The 16547-nt window shown below is 37.3% G+C and overlaps 1 protein-coding gene across 1 annotated transcript in view; it reads right to left on the minus strand.

Moving 5' to 3' along the window:
* The window catches only part of CNTN2 (contactin 2), a 393061-nt gene that overhangs the window by 245915 nt on the left and 130599 nt on the right, over window positions 1-16547 (minus strand). The window contains exons 3-4 of the mRNA XM_068113156.2: window positions 5649-5793; window positions 3154-3323 (exon numbers count right to left, since the gene is read on the minus strand). Coding sequence (XP_067969257.2) covers window positions 3154-3323; window positions 5649-5793 — 315 coding nt within the window. The remainder of the gene's footprint in view (window positions 1-3153; window positions 3324-5648; window positions 5794-16547) is intronic.

The raw sequence follows: 16547 nt of genomic DNA on the forward strand, positions 1-16547 counted from the left end.
GGTGACTGATCAAACTCCTGCAGCTTTTCATGGACTTGGTCCATGTTCATTACCCCATGCTCTAATTCTGAGTCTAACCATTCGCAGAATTCTATAAAAACTGCCTCTCGCTCCTCATCAATACTCCTCTGTCCTCTCTTCCTTTTTCCTTCCTCATCAGTCTTGGACAAACTGTCACCTCTCGCAAACATAAGTTTGCATCGCAAATGGTACAGTGTTTCTTCTGCTACCAAGTCGTTGATCCCTTCCAGGCGTCCAGTGACTTCAGTGCCCCAGTCATCCCCGCGACTCCGTGCTGTCTTCAGCAAGCTTGCCTTCAGTGTATTTGCAGTCAAATTATCTGGCACTCTGTATTTCTTTCTAGCTTGTGCTGGATTATTTTTGTAGAGCTGGGCTGGTTGGTTGCAAAGAATGCATACATCCTTATACAGGAGGTCAACTGACTGTGATCTTCTAGAACTGCAGCCAGTTGATGAACTGAACTCACAAGTAGTGCATCTTCTCTTCAACTTTGATGACTCTTTCTCTGCCTTTGATGCTTGAGCTGACTTCTTGGTGGTTGCAACAAAGTTGTTGTACAGATCATTTTTACACTTCTGGTGGTACCTCAGTTTTCCTTCCTTTTGAGCCTCCTTCATACGTTCCACAACAGTAACATTTGACAGTTTCTGCTTGTTTCAATAAAGTTGAGTATCCCTTTGGAGTTGCCTGTATGAGCCCTTCAGCTGGTGTATCCGAGCGTGCACAGATGAAGCAATTGAGCACATGGGGAGTAACGTCTTCATCCATATTGCTAGACTCCATGTCCTTCAAAGTAGAAAATGAGATATATTTAGAAATTATTTTTCCACAAAGGAGTGTCTGTGGTGAAATATAAATGTTAACAATCAACTCAGAATCATGAAAAACCCTTATTTGACCCCTCATAAGTTACTTAAGGGCCGATTAAAAAAAATAAAAATTCTCGAAAATAATTTTTCGGTACCCGAATTCAACAGCTTTTTTCTGGGTTTCCCACGGGAGTTGACCTTCAACATTTTAACACATGTTATTACACACCTTTACAAACATATTGGTGAAGAAATTTTTTGGTAACAATTTAGTTAACAGATTTTCATATGTTTCCCTTACTATTTTGATGGATAAATGGATGGATGGATGGAAGGACATAGCCAAATACAGAAGCGGCTTCAACGCTTAAAAATAAAAATAGAGACAGTTTTGTTTTCTTCTTCATTTTTGACAGACAGATGGACGGATGGAAAGAAGGAAGGACATAGCTAAATACAGAAGTGGCTTCAACACTTAAAAATAAAAGACACAATTTTGCTGACTGCTGAGCAGTTGGTCAAAACATGCAATTCAGCTTCGTATTGACACATCCAGCGAAATACGACATAAGTTGTTTCCACTCGGCGATATTTGCACCACACAGTAAATCTGCTGCACAACATGTTTTACAGAGAACTCAGGACCATAATGTAAGAATCGACCGCACTTAGTAATGCCATTGCATAAATGATGCCTGCACATTTGAGGAAGAGCAAATAAATCGTTTCAAAAGTTAATGTAAAATTTTTAAACATTCATATTTTCTTTTGAAAAAAATAACTGCTGTGAAGTGACAGGTGATTGAGCAATTGTAATTTTAAGTTAAATTTGGGGTTTTGTTCTTGTTGCGAAATACTTTTGATTATCAAAATAATGAGCAGAAGAATGTCATCAATCTTACGGATTTCTTTATAATTCTGACATTATTATATTTAATTCTGACTTCATGACTTTATAATTCTGACTTTATAATCATGACATTATGACATTTTCGCACTTGTGTTTTCTGACAATTGCTTTCTTGCAACCTCTTAATCAGATCGTTTTTCAGCAAATCATCATAAATGAATTCCGCTCTATTTGAAGCTAGCCTCTGTTTGGAACATTTTAAATGGAGGTGCTGTATTTATCTTGATATCTCTAACATGTACAAACGAACTTGTATTTGTAGCTTTCACCAAACGCAATGTAGAGGGGTTTAAGCAACCCAGCAGCTATTTCTCGAGATCGAGATTCATTGATCACATTTCTCCCATTATTTAATTCCTGGAGAAATGAGAAACAAACTCATTTGATTTATAATCTATGCGTTGATAAAGCAACACAAAAGTTAATACATCTGTATCTATCATTGTGAGTGAGCTTAGATATAAACTTAACTTTTTAACTTTGTGTTGGGTTACGCTTGGTTTCCCCCTCTGAGCACAGCAGCTATTTCTCTATTATGATGCTTAAATCCGAGGTTCAAATTCTCTACCACAAGCTTTGTTGAGATGTCCAGTGTTGAGACATGCCATTGTTCTGCATGTGATTTATGGGCATTCTCTACCACAAGCTTTGGGTAACTATTTAAATTAAAAGGAAAACTTTAGGTATCTTCGACGCTCGTAGCTTGTACCTGTTGCAGCATTTGAGCCGGGGTGTAACTGCTGAAATCTATCTCTACAGGTTATTTACGACATCTTTGTTTGTTCCTTTTGTTCTTTTCACACTTCTTTCTACTTTTTCACATTTCCCTTTATTCATTCCAATTCTTGTTTTTATTTTACCTCTTTTATTCTATTTTTCTTTCTTTGTCTATATGTCTAGGGAGAAGTGAATTCTTGCAGAAAGTTTTTTTTCCTGTAAGACTCATTTGGCTGTGCCTGGATGGGTTTGAGCGTTGTGGAGTAGCTGCTGAATCCCGAATCCTATCCAGGTTCCTCCTGATGACTCCATCCTTTCTCTTTACTTATTCGGGGTCCTTCTGATGACTCCAATGCAGCATTTGGTCTTCCGTTTGATTAGTTAAGATTTCAGAAATCATAGTATTAGCAATAATTAGAGTACTTCAAATTCAAGTGTTGGGAAGTCGTGACAACAATATCCTTTGTGATATCACCCAAAATATCCTAGCTTGATATGATTGTGTGATCCTGATTGGGCTTGATACAATAGAGGCAAGTGAGTAACAATGTTTTGTAAATGACTTCCAAGAAGGCAGATTCTTGTAGATAATTGAAGCGTCAATGAAGTTAGAGCACATTATAGTAAGCAGAAAGCAAGTGTCCAGAGCCCTTGCTGCGACAATGCAAAGTGCTTTGTGGTGAGGTTAGTACATACGAACAAATTGCAGGGATGCCTTGTGGCTCATTGCAATGCCGATGGGGTTCTTGGCGAGGCACTGGTACATGCCGGAGTCCCGTTCCTTGTTCACACCTTCAATCACCAGGTCTCCGCCGACGAGACTGTGTGCCTTGGAAATATCTATTTCAATGTCATTGAGAAGCCAGCTGTTGGAAAAGGGATAACAATGCTGGAGTGAAAACCCTAATACTCACTTTTGGGTTGTTATTGAGAATTGAGATTGAATTGGCTATACATTAGGAGGGGTGATACATTTAATTGAATCCTTCTTGGAGTGAAATATCCCACTGCAGCTCTCTAATGAGTTTTAGCTTTTATGTTTATACTATGGGCAAAATAAAATACATCATCATTATTTATGGTATTTCAAGTGCGGAGTTGTCTCATTAGCATGTTGGGTGGTCTACAACTTACATGAGCTGCAGCTCAAACAGACATATGGGAAAGGACATTAAGAGAGGGATAAACTCGGCCTGGGATGTTTAATGTTTAAATGTTTAGACCTATGTTCAGGTCATTAAACATTTCACGAACGACTAAACATTGCACTCTCTCAGGGCAACTGTGGCACATTTGCTGTGTCTGCACGATTTGCAAAGTGTGCCGTGAGAGGGTTAAACTACTGTATTTTGACTGAAGAAAGCACATTGAAGTGCTTGAACGTGTCACCTGCATTGGAAAGGCATTAAGTAGGAGACATAACTGTGCTTTAACCTTTTGTTTTTCATTAGGTAAGAGCACATGTCTCCACTGGACTTGAGAAAGCAGGACACTCCAAATGGGACATCACAGCCCATTGAAGGAAGCAAAAACTATAGTTCGGCAAAGGAACAAATTAATCAAAGAGGGATCGATAGGTTACAGCTATGTGTGCCTATCCAAAAAAAACTGAGCAAAACAAGCAATTTTTCAAGGAAGTAAAAATATAATTATCATTTGGGTGAGTGAATTTAATCTAGCACACAGGCAGGAGTTATTACAGACAAGATGTAAGATAAGGGCACATTTTCATATTATGTACACCAAAGGAGGAAGTTGGTGGGGGTAAGACACAGGGAGTGTTGAGGAAGTGAAGTACATTTAGAAAAATAAATTGAGAAAAGGAAGTGCAGGAAAGAGGAAGGTAAGTTTGGAAGGAGGAGGAAGAAAAGATAAAATATTGTTACGTTTGTGGGGGTAGGTGACGAAACACCATAGTGGAGATAGAACGGTGTAAGGTAGCATGGACCGCATCTGAGTAGGAAGCCAATCTCGATGTATTTAAGTAGGAACACTGTGAGCTTAAGATTGTTTCTGTGTCTTTACACGGAGGGTGGAGCCTGTGCTATATAGATAGGGTTAAGATTAGTTTCCCCAGTATATGATTGCCTCCTGTGATTTGTCCCTATGTTTTTACAATTATAACAAGCCAGTCATAAAAACCCACGTACTTAACCAATAACAACAACAACAACCGACATAACTGCTGACATAAACCCGAACATTCCTGAGCAGAGCTGAACGTCCTGATAGACAATTAACCCCGCCCACCAATCGAGCAAGGAAAAAGGCTACGCCCCAAAGTTTGTCATTGGTCGAGCCCGACCATGGGGCGATTCAGTGGAACTCGGCGATTGGTCGGGGTGACGTCAGAGGGAGAAGGTTCGAGGAGGAGAAGAGGAAGAATCGGTCTCTCTCAGTCTGGCTTTGTGGCTTGTGTCGTGTGCGCTCGTGCAGAGAACTGTTCGGAGCTCGTTGAACCTTTGCAACATTGGAGCCAGGGGTGTTGTTTGACGGTGGTGTTTTTCAGGGGAGCTGGAGCTGCGTCACGTTTCAGAGGGAGACAGGAGTGAAAGAGGCCTGGCCGCACGGACCCCCTCATGTTCGTGACGATGCGGAGAGGAACTTCGTGCCATCTTGTGTGTTTCCCGCTCGAGGGACTTCCGGCCGCCTGGTGCTGCAGTCTCCATTCGGCGATCTCGTTGGAGCAACGCTGAGTGCCGGTTGGCTTTAAAACATTTTATTTTCATTATCTTTCCATTGTCTGTTTTCGTGTCTGATGAAGACGTCTCAAATTAGGTTTAGTTTACCTCACCTTTCATTTTTATTCCGTGCCTTAATTTCATTAAATTTATTGTTGTGGCATTTTTCATTTGGCATGTTTCTGTTTTTTGTGGGTTTTGGATAAAACCCCGTGAGCTCCGTGCAGGTAAGCACCTTTCCCCTTCAGTCCCGAACTTGCAAAAAAAAAGTACCGCTAATTTTCGGCTTGATCGCTTGAAGTAAGAACGACCGGCTATCCATCCAAGGCTGGTTTTCATCGGCCACGGAATTGACAATATGTTAGGAGAAAGGGAAGGAAGTGGAGCAAAAGGAGATAGTTAAGGAATTAAAATTTGTGGAGAAGAAGTATGGCTCGGTTAAGGAGCATGGGTGGCTCAGAGTATAGTTAACGACAGTAGAGTGGTGTAGTTCCATTTCTATTTGCTCACCTGTACGTGGCAGGTGGGTTTGCAAGGGCACGGCAACGCAGCATCAATTTTGTCACGGCAGATTCTTCAGGGAATAACGTGTCCGCAGGTTGCTGAATAAACACTGGACCAGCTGTGCCTTCTCCCGATGTTGATAGGGCAGTGCCTGAAATGATTAAATGTACAGCATCTCAATGCTTACAACTGATAAACTACCAAAAATTACAGCATACACCAAAATGCTTCGAATAGACAATTTTGTCATGGAAATGTGGTAGGCTTCATAAAAATCTAAAGATTATTTAGTTATTCCATAATAACAGCCTTCTTATTCAATAAAACAACTAAAATTTCAATCTTCATTTTGCTCCTTATATCTAGTAATCATGACAACACAATTGTGTAGGTAGAAATGAGTGACTGTCTGAAAAACATTTGAGAATGTAACAGAATACAAGTGCAGGGTGTTTCATTAAAAAAAACACAACCCTATTAGTTACATGAAATATATATTTTTTAATACAATTTTTTTTTTCTATTGCAGGTTTGTATGAAGCATCGTTTGGAGGAAAAATGCAAACATCAGAGAGTCATGCTGTTAATATTGAAGATGGAATGGACAATTGAACAAAGGATCCTTATTGTGGAGTCTTACTTTGCCACAAAACCATTTAAGCACACTCCAACATGATTCAGAAAGAAGTTCGAGACCAGATTATCCTCAGACAAGTCCTCTATTTTTACGGCATAGCCCATAGGGCAAAGCCGTCTAGAACAGTGTTTGTCTGTCCGTATGTTTGTATGTATGTATGTATGTATGTATGTATGCATGTATGCATGCATGTATGTACTGTATGTCCCCTCAAACGCACGCCAATCAGAGCTGAGGATTTGGTCACATGACAGGGGTGATGTGATGTCATTACGGTGGTACGACGGCTGACTCCACACACCACCATTTTGATTCCTATGCCATTCATGTGCCATGCTCTACCCTTAGGTTTTTCATTCAGTGTGAAACACAAACAACCCGATTGTTAAAATGACCATCAAATATTGAAAGCATAGGCGTTGCGGTCTTCCAACTACACAGTGCATTTAGATAGGCCTTAGGCTTCATGCCTTCATGCCTCACCTTCAGGCCGCTTCGGACAAATTAGCCCAGGTTTATTAATGCAGTAGTATCGTTTCGTAATAATAATAATAATAATGTTAATAATAATAATTTTATAAATATAATCATAACACTGCAATCCTTTTGTCGTGACTGCAAAGTTACTATATCAAAGCGGTTTTATGGTTGGTTCATTGTTGACGCGAAACATATAGAATAAATCAGTGTCTCAATGCAATCTCTTTGTTTCCATGGTGACAGACAGCTTCGAGGCTTAGAGTACTTCAAATTTTTAAAATACTTACATTATTTTATAGCTGGTATCACCACCCAGGTCATACTATCCTCTTCAACTAAAGTATCAAAAAAGCCTGGCTACGCTGATGTTAGACTTTCGGTCTTGTTTGATTGATAAGGAGGTTAAAGTCCCATGGGACAGTACAAAATCTTAATAGATCAAAGTCTGGTTGCCAGAAGACTGCAAGATCATGAGGAAACATTGAAGCGGTCCATTAAGCAGTTTTGAGGAGCCCCAGGAAATCGCTGCCTCATCGATCTCAAGAATTGAACCTATCTTTATGAAGGACGCAAGGAATGCTGAAGCAGGAACTAAAAATGTACCTGCATCGCATACAAGTGAAGCAAAAACGAACAGACAATGATAACACTTTGTGTGATGATGTGTAAATGGTTTGAGGAAAAAATGCATAGAAATCCAAATTTTCTGAGTCGTGTGGTTTTCTAACGAGGCCCACTTTCTTTTAAGTGGTCATGTTAACTCTAAAAACAACGTGTTTTGGGGTTCTAGTTCTCCTGATGAAGTTCTTGAAAGGCGACTGCACAGCCAGAAATGCACCGCATCAGTTGCCATAAGCAAATCTGCCATCATTGGGCCTTTCTGGTTTCAAGATTAAGAAAGGAAATTGGTAACTGTAACAACTGAGCGTTACTTGAAAGTGACCCAGAAGTTCTAGGTTGCATTAATGGGGAAGTGTCACACCTGACAGGGCTGTGCAATGGTTTCACCAAGATGAGGCCCACACCTCACACTTCCAACAGATCGATGCAGCGGCTACAACATAAATTCAGTGATATAATCGTCTCTAGAAGGACATATGTTAATGGGCGCCTCATTCGCAGGACCTCAACCACCTTACTTCTGGGGTTACCTGAAGGACAGAGTGTACCAAGGGAGACCTCAGACTATTGACGACCTCAAAAATGTAATTGCCACCAATATCAAAGCTATTCCAGTTCAGGAATGCATCCGAGTTATCGACAACTTCACCAGGAGGATCCAGTTGTGCGTGCTGCAGCAGGGCAGCCATTTAGAACATGTTTTGCGAAGTGTTTTCTGAAATCACTATTTTCATTTTTGTGTGTTACCTTATTCTAGATATTCCAAAGATTGTTATGTGTACGTTTCATGTTGGTTAAATAGAAAAATTATAAAGTATAAAAACAACTTTGAGTTGCGTTTTTTTTTAGAATATATCCAGTATGAGGTGCAAGATAGCTCATGGTAAAAGACAACACTGACTGGAATGCGGTCTATGGGTTGAGCCGCAGAGCTGAACACATCGTGCTGTCGATGTGACTGTGGGTGTGAAAGCAGCCTCAAACGATGTGCAAGATGCTGGTATGCCTACATTTCCTGCCCTTGAGTTAGTCCCTCTTGCAGCTCAGCTGAAAGAGAAATATCAGTGTCAAATTTTTGATTCTCCAATTAACCTTTACTCACTTTGAAGGGCACGATCAAAACATTTACTGTTGTGTTTTGATTAAATGCGTAAAACTCCTTTTGCTGAAGATTTTTCAAATTTTAGAAAGGCTTTAGTGTCAGTGAGAGATCGTCAAGGTCCTTTGAAGCTGTATCTAAGACTTGCAAGAAACTTCTCCATTTGAACTTTGCCTTTTCTCACTCTTCAAAACGAACCGCTATTCAACCCCAAAGCCAAGTGTTCAACCCGCATAAGCCATGGCAAGAGGTGATGCTTGGGCCATGGGTCCATTGTCTTGGTAACCAACCCTGTAGCCGGTTGATCATTAATTCATCCGAAAAGTTTTCTGTACAACAAAGGTGCAGAGAGAGCCTGGGAAATGATACCTCCATGAGAACATGGCGAGAGAAATGATCAAGAGGAAAAACCAAATAGTGCATCTCGTACATACCGCCCTTGCATATCTAAGTGCTGACAATCATTAATTCCTTTGTTCTGTCCAAGATTATTCCTGTAATATTCTTCTCTTTCCCAAACTTAATGAGCAAATTTGGCATAAAATAATTTCCTGAGAAAATGTTCCCAGCAAGTAGGTGTGCCAGCAAGATAATTGGCAACAATCGTGGTCCATGAAGGTGTGGGATTATGGGGATTGAGATGCTAATAGACAGCCTCTGTCCCCTTTCATTTATATTTAGGATGAATGAATGGCCTTTCAGTTTTTCCAAGAATACATTCGGCATTTCCATACAACTGGCTGTTTAACTCAATGAAAAAAGTAATTTTGGAAAAACAGTCAGCAAGTAAGTGTTGGTGACTCCTATATTGGGATTGTATGAAGACATCCGGTTCACTGTGATAAATCTGATGAATAAAGTGGATGAGGATCCAGTATCCAGACAGATGACACCAATCATAGTTGATGAATTTGTGACATTCAATCAAGGTTCAAATAATTGTGTGGGGGGGGGTGGATTTGTAGTACGGAGGGGTGGATGTGTGTGTGTGTGTGGGTGGGGGGGGGGGTGGGTGGATATGTGTGTGTGTGTGGGTGGGGGGGTTGGGTTGTGCGTATGGAGGGGGGGCAGATGTGTGTGTGTGTGTGTGTGTGTGTGTGTGTATGTGTGGAGGTGGGGGGTGTGTGTGTGTGTGTATGTGTGGAGTGTACGTGGGGGGAGGGGTTGTGTGAAGGAGGGGGGGTTGGATGTGTGTGTGTGTGTATGTGTGTGTATGTGTGGAGAGGTGTGCGTGTGGGGGGAGGGGGGATGTGTGTGTGTGTGTGTGTGTGTGTGTGTGTGTGTGTGTGTGTGTGTGTGTGTGTGTGTGTGTGTGTATGTGTGTGTGTGTGTGTGTGTGAGTGTGTGTGAAGGGGGGGTGTGTGAAGGGGCGGTGTGTGTGTGTGTGTGTGTTTGTGTGTGTGTGTTTATCAGGGTTGTATCCAAGGGGGTTGTGTCAAAGCATGTCCAATGAAAGTGGGGTTGTATCAAAAGTGGGGTTGTATCAAAAGTGGGGTTGTATCAAAAGTGGGGTTGTATCAAAAGTGGGGTTGTATCAAAAGTGGGGTTGTATCAAAAGTGGGGTTGTATCAAAAGTGGGGTTGTATCAAAAGTGGGGTTGTATCAAAAGTGGGGTTGTATCAAAAGTGGGGTTGTATCAAAAGTGGGGTTGTATCAAAAGTGGGTGCGAGTAAACCGGTCATCACTGCCAGCAGTTTTAAAGTGGCAGTTCTAGTTGTGACAATTTCCTGAGCTTTAATCTCCATTGTTATTTGTCCTGTACATGGACAGCATTGCTTTACTCTCCTTAATGTTTTATAAGGTGCGCTGCTTTTCAGGGTTCTTCCAAGACCGTCACATGGACCTCACTGTTCCAAGTAGAACTGCTAAGAAAGGCAAACAATTTCGAAATTCGTAGTGGTTGGAACGTCTGCTCCGAGTCTGGGAGGTCGGTGGTTCAAACCGAGTAGATTCAAACTGAAGGATTTTTACCTCTGCCACCGAAGGTGGATGGAGGATCTGTTTTCACCCCTGTATGTCTGTTTGTTTAGCTGTCTGTCTGTCTGTTTGTCTGTCTGTGAGCAAGATATCTCAAAAAGTTGTGGATGGATTCGGACGAAATTTGGCAGAGACGTAGTGGAGTATGTGATGAGGACGAAATCATTATACGTTGGTGAAAATCCGGATTCGGATTCGGCTAGGAGAATTTTTTCGTGATTCGTCACCATTGGGAGATAGGGTCAAAAACGATACATAGGAGTATATTTCAAAAGGTTGAGGACGTATTTGGACGAAACTTGGTGGAGAGGTTGGGTGTGTGACAAGGACTAATCGATTCGATTTTGGTGAAGATCTGAATATAGATTCGGATACGAGAATTATTTAATTTCTAAGTGATCCTTCACCATTGGGAGATATGGTCAAAAACGATATAGAGGAGGATATTTCAAAAGGTTGTGGACGTATTTGGACGAAACTTGGTGGAGAGGTTGGGTGTGTGACAAGGACTAATCGATTCGATTTTGGTGAAGATCTGAATATAGATTCGGATACGATAATTATTTAATTTCTAAGTGATCCTTCACCATTGGAAGATAGGGTCAAAAACGATATATAGGCGGATATTTCAAAAAGTTGTGGACGTATTTGGACGAAACTTGGTGGAGAGGTTGCGTGTGTGACAAGGACTAATCGATTCGATTTTGGTGAAGATCTGAATATAGATTCGGATACGAGAATTATTTAATTTCTAAGTGATCCTTCACCATTGGGAGATATGGTCAAAAACGATATAGAGGAGGATATTTTAAAAAGTTGTGGACGTATTTGGACGAAACTTGGTGGAGAGGTTGGGTGTGTGACAAGGACTAATCGATTCGATTTTGGTGAAGATCTGAATATATATTCGCATACGATAATTATTTAATTTATAAGTGATCCTTCACCATTGGGAGATAGGGTCAAAAACGATATAGAGGAGGATATTTCAAAAAGTTGTGGACGTATTTGGACGAAACTTGGTGGAGAGGTTGGGTGTGTGACAAGGACTAATCGATTCGATTTTGGTGAAGATCTGAATATAGATTCGGATACGATAATTATTTAATTTCTAAGTGATCCTTCACCATTGGGAGATATGGTCAAAAACGATATATATAGGAGGCGGATATTTCAAAAGGTTGTGGACGTATTTGGACGAAACTTGGTGGAGAGGTTGCGTGTGTGACAAGGACTAATCGATTCGATTTTGGTGAAGATTTGAATATAGATTCGGATACGATAATTATTTAATTTCTAAGTGATCCTTCACCATTGGGAGATAAGGTCAAAAACGATATATAGGCGGATATTTCAAAAAGTTGTGGACGTATTTGGACGAAACTTGGTGGAGAGGTTGGGTGTGTGACAAGGACTAATCGATTCGATTTTGGTGAAGATTTGAATATAGATTCGGATACGAGAATTATTTCATTTTTAAGTGATCCTTCATCATAGAGAGATCTGGTGAAAAACGATATATAACATGATATCTCAAAAAGTTATGGACGAGTTATGACTAAACTTGGTGGACAAGTTGGTTAGGTGACAAGAACAAGCTGATTCGATTTTGGTTCAGGTCCGATTCCAGATCCGGCCTGTAAATGGGATACACACCGTGAACTGTTCAACCTGGTGGAAGTATGCGTTCTTCCGAGTGCCGTTCTAGTTTATGGTATGTGCTGCTTCCTTGCCTGATGCTCAGCATTTGAAAGGATAGAGCATGGACAATGCTGGGAATGCAATGGCAAACCCCACAGTGGCACTTGCCAAGAAACTGCTTTGGCAGCACCGGCACTCCGTAAAGAGTATGGTACTTCAAAATCAAATGTCCTGAAAAACTGTGACCATTCACTTTCCACCTTCTTCCTGCAAATGAATATGGCACCATGATTCAATTTGCCCCACTGGCTGCATCATTACTGAGGCATGCCTATAATGCTGAAGCTCCCGCACATTCGGGCAGGTATTTGAAATTTAGCCAAGGTACTGGAACACAAAGAACTACTTTTTACAAACAGTACTGTTGGATCTTCAACTGCAGACAAGACACCCAGCTTAATGTCCCTCCAAAGGATGGTGCATTCATTGATGCAAGTATGGCAGTTTATAAACTAACCGAGACGAGACATCTCCAACGCAATTATGTTTCCTTTGAGATTTGAGATTTTCACGAGGACTATTTGCATAATTTCACTGTTGGAAGTGTTGTTTACATTCGGTTCTTTGTAATGACACATCTTCAGAAACCAGTTATTTTACAATAAGCATCAGGGCCTGCATAATGCAGGCGCATAAGCTATGCTGCCACCGAGCATTGTAGTGCTGTGTGTGTGTGTGTATGTATATGCATTGTATGTATGTATATGCATGTGTATGTATGTGGGTGTATGTGTGTGTGTATGTATGTGTATATATGTGTGTATGTGTGTGTATGTATGTGTGTGTATGTGTGTGTGTATATGTGTGTGTGTATGCGTGCGTGTATGTACGTATAATGTATATGCATGTGTATGTATGTATGTGGGTGTATGTGTGTGTATGTGTATGTGTATGTGTATGTGTGTGTGTGTGTGTGTGTGTGTGTGTGTGTGTTTGTCCTTAATACTTTTCAATGCTCCCAAACAATTATTTGTATTGTACAATAAGCTATGATTTATTTTAATGTGCACATAAAGGAAGCATCCTTATCAGAGAGAGCTGCAAAGGGACCAAGAACATTTGCTTAAAAAATTGACCTGCACATGGTTGTTTGAAAAAGATACATCTAGGGACCAGGCCTACCATGAACGCCATATTTTTCAATTACATCGACACAATTTGTGCAATAAACTTTCACCCAGGGCATGGTACTGAAAGGTTTGCTGGCAGGTATACTTTGCTGACAATGAGAAGGCGTGGAAATGAAGCAGGGGAATGGAAGCAGGAAACTGGCATTTTCAAAAAGTCTCTACATGAAGAAGTAAAGGAAATTAAAGTCTAAAAATTCGCTGTTGGCCCATATCTCAATTCAATGGAGCACTATTGAAATCACTTTCACATTGGATTCACGATTCATGCAATCATGAAATCACACTCCACTATTTCCAATACCATGAATGACAATTAAAAACTTTTCCATTGGAGGAATAAAGTTTATGTAAATAAAAACAATGGCAGTTGGAAATTATTCATAAATCTGCTTGCAAAACTTAAGTTACCATTAGTTTATGCTGCGACACGTGCTCAATGCAAAGAGACGACTTATGCCAGAACGAACAGCGAAAATATTAATTTGATGAATTGCTCAGCATGGAAAAAGTGTGTCTGAAATGTTTGACAGAGTTTGAAATATAATGTCTGAATTATAATGGATGCGAGCATACCAGAGCAGACTCGGTGGTATAATGCTTAGAGCGTCTGCTCTTAGTCTAAGAGGTCAGTGGTTCAAATCCCCATTGAGTCTTACAATAGACTTTAAAATGGTAGGTGCTGCTTCATTGCTTGACTCTCAGCATTTGCAAGGAAAGAGCGTGGACAAGTAAACATAGATTGGCAACCATAGTGCAGTTTTTTGTGGGCTTAATGCCCTTCTGCGGTGTTGGACTGTTGATGTTCCTTGTAAAAGAACATATATTGATGTTCCTTGTAAAAGAACATATATTGTTATTATTTGTAAGAGAACCTATATTGTTATTATTTATAAGAGAACATATATTGTTATTATTTATAAGAGAGCACATATTGTTATTATTTATAAGAGAACATATATTGTTATTATTTATAAGAGAGCACATATTGTTATTATTTATAAGAGAACATAAATTGTTATTATTTATAAGAGAACATACATTGTTATTATTTGTAAGAGAACATATATTGTTATTATTTATAAGAGAACCTATATTGTTATTATTTATAAGAGAACATATATTGTTATTATTTGTAAGAGAACATACATTGTTATTATTTGTAAGAGAACATATATTGTTATTATTTATAAGAGAACCTATATTGTTATTATTTATAAGAGAACATATATTGTTATTATTTATAAGAGAGCACATATTGTTATTATTTATAAGAGAACATAAATTGTTGTTATTTATAAGAGAGCACATATTGTTATTATTTATAAGAGAACAAAAATTGTTATTATTTATAAGAGAACATACATTGTTATTATTTGTAAGAGAACATACATTGTTATTATTTATAAGAGAACCTATATTGTTATTATTTATAAGAGAACATATATTGTTATTATTTGTAAGAGAACATACATTGTTATTATTTGTAAGAGAACATATATTGTTATTATTTATAAGAGAACCTATATTGTTATTATTTATAAGAGAACATATATTGTTATTATTTATAAGAGAACATATATTGTTATTATTTATAAGAGAACCTATATTGTTATTATTTATAAGAGAACATATATTGTTATTATTTATAAGAGAGCACATATTGTTATTATTTATAAGAGAACATAAATTGTTGTTATTTATAAGAGAGCACATATTGTTATTATTTGTAAGAGAACATAAATTGTTATTATTTATAAGAGAACATATATTGCTATTATTTATAAGAGAACATAAATTGTTATTATTTATAAGAGAACATATATTGTTATTATTTATAAGAGAGCACATATTGTTATTATTTATAAGAGAACATAAATTGTTGTTATTTATAAGAGAGCACATATTGTTATTATTTATAAGACAACATAAATTGTTATTATTTATAAGAGAACATATATTGCTATTATTTATAAGAGAACATAAATTGTTATTATTTATAAGAGAACATATATTGTTATTATTTATAAGAGAACATATATTGTTATTATATATAAGAGAACATGCATTGTTATTATTTATAAGAGAACATATATATATTGTTATTATTTGTAAGAGAGCACATATTGTTATTATTTACAAGAAAACATATATTGTTATTATTTATAAGAGAACATATATTGTTATTATTTATAAGAGAACCTATATTGTTATTATTTATAAGAGAACATATATTGTTATTATTTATAAGAGAGCACATATTGTTATTATTTATAAGAGAACATAAATTGTTGTTATTTATAAGAGAGCACATATTGTTATTATTTGTAAGAGAGCACATATTGTTATTATTTACAAGAAAACATATATTGTTATTATTTATAAGAGAACATATATTGTTATTATTTATAAGAGAACCTATATTGTTATTATTTATAAGAGAACATATATTGTTATTATTTATAAGACAACATAAATTGTTATTATTTATAAGAGAACATATATTGCTATTATTTATAAGAGAACATAAATTGTTATTATTTATAAGAGAACATATATTGTTATTATTTATAAGAGAACATATATTGTTATTATATATAAGAGAACATGCATTGTTATTATTTATAAGAGAACATATATATATTGTTATTATTTGTAAGAGAGCACATATTGTTATTATTTACAAGAAAACATATATTGTTATTATTTATAAGAGAACATATATTGTTATTATTTATAAGAGAACCTATATTGTTATTATTTATAAGAGAACATATATTGTTATTATTTATAAGAGAGCACATATTGTTATTATTTATAAGAGAACATAAATTGTTGTTATTTATAAGAGAGCACATATTGTTATTATTTGTAAGAGAACATAAATTGTTATTATTTATAAGAGAACATATATTGCTATTATTTATAAGAGAATATAAATTGTTATTATTTATAAGAGAACATATTATATTGTTATTATATATAAGAGAACATATATTGTTATTATATATAAGAGAACATATATTGTTATTATTTATGAGAACATACATTGTTATTATTTATAAGAGAACATATATATATATATTGTTATTATTTGTAAGAGAGCACATATTGTTATTATTTACAAGAAAACATTTATTGTTATTATTTATAAGAGAACATATATTGTTATTATTTATAAGAGAACCTATATTGTTATTATTTATAAGAGAGCACATATTGTTATTATTTATAAGACAACATGTATTGTTTTTTTGTAAAGG

The sequence above is a fragment of the Myxine glutinosa genome, chromosome 4, assembly GCF_964187855.1.
Source record: "Myxine glutinosa chromosome 4, kmMyxGlut1.1, whole genome shotgun sequence".
Classification (NCBI taxonomy): Eukaryota; Metazoa; Chordata; class Myxini; order Myxiniformes; family Myxinidae; genus Myxine; species Myxine glutinosa.